This window comes from Pteropus vampyrus, unplaced genomic scaffold (genome assembly GCF_000151845.1).
Source record: "Pteropus vampyrus isolate Shadow unplaced genomic scaffold, Pvam_2.0 Scaffold50, whole genome shotgun sequence".
Lineage (NCBI taxonomy): Eukaryota > Metazoa > Chordata > Mammalia > Chiroptera > Pteropodidae > Pteropus > Pteropus vampyrus.
The window spans coordinates 767,763-771,161 of NW_011888831.1; the positions used below are offsets into that span (position 1 = coordinate 767,763).

Genomic DNA, 3,399 nt, shown 5'->3' on the forward strand with positions numbered 1-3,399 from the left:
CACACACACACACCTGCAACGAGGTAATAAGTGCTTATGAATTAGACACTAAATGAGCACTAGCTAAATAAACTAACAAAGATGAAAAGCTTAAAGATGGAGGTAGAGAGATGGCAATCCTGGAAGGCCTCCCAAGGAAAAAGACTTTTGAAGCTACTCCTGAAAGGATATGCAGACCTTTACAAAGAGACCAGCCTAAATCTCTCCTTCCTCTGAGCTCCAACAGTACGAATATTTTAGATCAAGTATTAGAACGTATGTGAACTACAGTTCATTCCTGTAGTTCAGTCTAGTCTCCCCAACGAGGCTGTTACTCTGGAGCGCAGAAACCAGACCTTGTGCATTAACATACAAACGCTCCTGCCGCGGCGTTGAGCAAGCAACTGGGCCAATTTACGCCTGAGGGTTGATTCTGAGTCTGGGAGGAGATGCAGTTTGCAGTACCACAGGTGGGAACTGGGTAGAGTAAGGGGACGCGGCAGGGGGAGGGCCGTGGACAGGGCACACCGAGACCCATAAGAGGGCCAAGGGCATAGAAGGGTCAGCACCACGTGCCTGCGTCCCCAAGGCCCCAGGGTCTCCCTACTCGGAGAAAAGAGGGGTCTGCCGCCAGCTTCCGAAGATCTGTCCTCCACCCCGCTTCCCGGAGGGACCCAGGCGCCGGGGCCTGCAGCTCTGAGAATGCAGCGGGGTCTCACCTCTAGGCCACCCCCGGCCTCCCGTTCGACTGGGGTCCCCTCCACTGCCGCCATCGCACAACCCCTGCTCCTCACTCTGGCGCGGAGCCAATATTTTGGACAAAGCACCCGGGACCGGGCGTCCACTTCCGGCGTGCTCCCCAAGGAGGCGGTCCCTCTACCCCCCCACCCCTCTGCTGACCCGCCTGTGCCCACCAATACGCGTGCGCGCCCCCAGGTCGCCTCCCACAGGCTTAGGTGTCTCCTCTGCGCAGACTCGTCCCGCCCAGTTGTCTGCTGGGTCTCGCATGGGTCGGCTCGTAAACGGTTCCACGCCGGGCAGGTTGGACCACCTGCTGATGCCGGCGCTAGGTGGGTGAGGTTACCACAGAAATGCAGAGGCCTCCGGGGGTCCTAGACTCGCTTGTGGCGGGGCTTCGGGCCCCGTCGGTCTGTGTGGACGACTCTGTGAAGTAATTTTACATTTTTGTTCTGCCCTTTTAATAATTTCTTCTCCCCATCCCTGCATGCCTTTGTGGTCTCATACAGAGATAAACAAGGATAGGGTAATGTTTAAAAGAGGCAAGTTCTGAAGTCGGAAGGACAGAATAGGTGACTTAGCACTTATAGGCTGTTTGACTTTGGGCAAGTTACTTAACCTGTCTGAGTCTCATTTAATGAATCATCTTTCTTTTCCTCACTGATTTTAAATGCTGTCTTTATCATTAACCAAGTTTACGTATGTATTTGGTTATGTATTTTGGGAATATTTCTGTTCACATACTTGTTTCTTTGGTCATAAATTGTTATAATTATTATGATATCTTAAATGTGTTTTAAAATCTGGTAGGGCTAGTCTTTTCTCCATTTATTCTTTTTTCCAGAAAAATTGTAACTGAATTTTTTTTGTATTTGTTACTTTTAAAATAACAAAGACTTTTTTCGTTGTTGTTTTTCATTCTAAGATCCAAAATCTGCGCAAGCCAAAAGAATGAAAATAGAGGGCCCAGGGGAAGACAGTAGCTACAATTTTGTTGGGAAATATAAAGTCATGTTAAGAGTGGTTTATTTGTCTTTTTGTCTTTTTTTTTTTTTTTTTAAAGAACTCATTTTTAATCTCTTTCGGGCTTAATAATGTTGCTCCTGTCAGCAGCATGGATTCATTATGTAATTCATTTATTCTGCAAATATGTATGGAGCACCCACTCTCTGCCAAGCACTAGTGATAAAACGAATGTTGAGCTAAACCCAAGTCCTGCTCATGGAACTTGTGGACGAGATATTTAAACAGTTCCATGAATAAATATGAAATGGTAACTGTGGTGATTGCCATGCTGGAGGGTACATAGTGAGTGGCTTAAGAGGTTATAAAAGAAGATTTGACCTACACAGGAAGGTCTATGAAGGCTTTTTGGAATCTGGCTTTCCCCGAAGAGTTAGACAGATGAAAAACTAGTGGAAACCCAACTCTAACTTGAACATAACTTGGCTCATGTAACAGGAAAGTTAAGGGGATAGACTGGCTTTGGGGAAGGCCAGAATTTAGGGATTTAAACACTGTCATCATAACTCCTTTCTCTCTCTCCATCTCTTAGTCTTGCTTTTCTCCGTGTTGACTTCATAGATTTTTTTTTCCCACATAGAGATGTTCAGTGCCCAGGATTACAGAAGGAGAGCACTTATAGCAGTTACAGAAAAAGGACTCTGCTCGGTTCTGCATGGATCACAATCACTATCCCGTGGATAAGGTACTTTGATTAGCCAGCCTGACTTACTCTTGGGGTGTGGGAAAGGTGCCATATTACTACTATACCCAACAGGTGATGGAAATAAAAGACAGTTTTTTGGTTTGTTTTTATTTTTACCAGAAGAATGAAACAGCTCTTTGGACAGGAAAAGTAGCAAATATCTACTATGAGAGGCTGTAGGGGGAGAGAATAACAGGCAGCAGGAACTGCATGTGCAAAGTCCTGTGGTGGCTGTCAGTGCATCTGAGAACCAAAGACGTGTGTAGGTGGACAACAAGAAGCGTGCAGTATGGCATGAGATGAACTTGGAAAGATTAAGCCACACCACCGAACATCTAGAAAGCTTTTTGGCTTTATCCCAGGGGCAACAGAGACCTATTAGGGGTTTAATGGGGCTGGGTACTTGGGTGTGAGGGGAAAGAACCATCATCACATTGCAACTGCATTAGAGATTCCAGTCAGAACTGCTGAGCCCAGCCCCCTGAGAATTCCTGATGTAGAAACTGTGAGAGATAATGAAATAATTGTTGTTGTTTTAAGCCAGTAAATAGGTTTTGCAGCAATGGATAACCAGAATAGGAAGCATCTATCACTATCGTGTCTTTGTATCAATTTTCTCTGCCACATTCTCATTTGTCAATGGCTTCAAGCAATTTCCCCCATCACTTTTATGTACTTTGTGGAACTCCTTCTACTTTTGTTGGAAGAGTTGCAATTTTACTTTGTAATAAATTTTCATTGTACAGTATTTTTATTTTATTATGCAATGTTTGCATCCCCCGAAGGACAAGATGTTAACTAGATAGGTGGGGATACATGTGAATATTAAGTGGGGAGGTTTTTGCAAGGGGACTAATTAGAAGTTGATGGGTGAATGTTTTCATCTTTTGATGAATTTTCCCTATCCAGACTCATAACTTTGAAGATTTAGATAATAAATATTTGAAAAATGAGGACCCCAGTAATGTTTAGAG

The 3,399-nt window shown here is 44.6% G+C and overlaps 1 protein-coding gene across 2 annotated transcripts in view; it reads right to left on the reverse strand.

Moving 5' to 3' along the window:
• ZNF594 (zinc finger protein 594) overlaps positions 1-863 on the reverse strand; it is a 45,954-nt gene extending 45,091 nt beyond the window's left edge. For both annotated transcript variants that reach the window (XM_011359742.2, XM_023530418.1), the window contains exon 1: positions 699-863. In XM_011359742.2, coding sequence (XP_011358044.2) covers positions 699-752 — 54 coding nt within the window. In that variant the 5' untranslated portion in view covers positions 753-863. The remainder of the gene's footprint in view (positions 1-698) is intronic.
• Between the last annotated feature and the right edge of the window lie 2,536 nt (positions 864-3,399).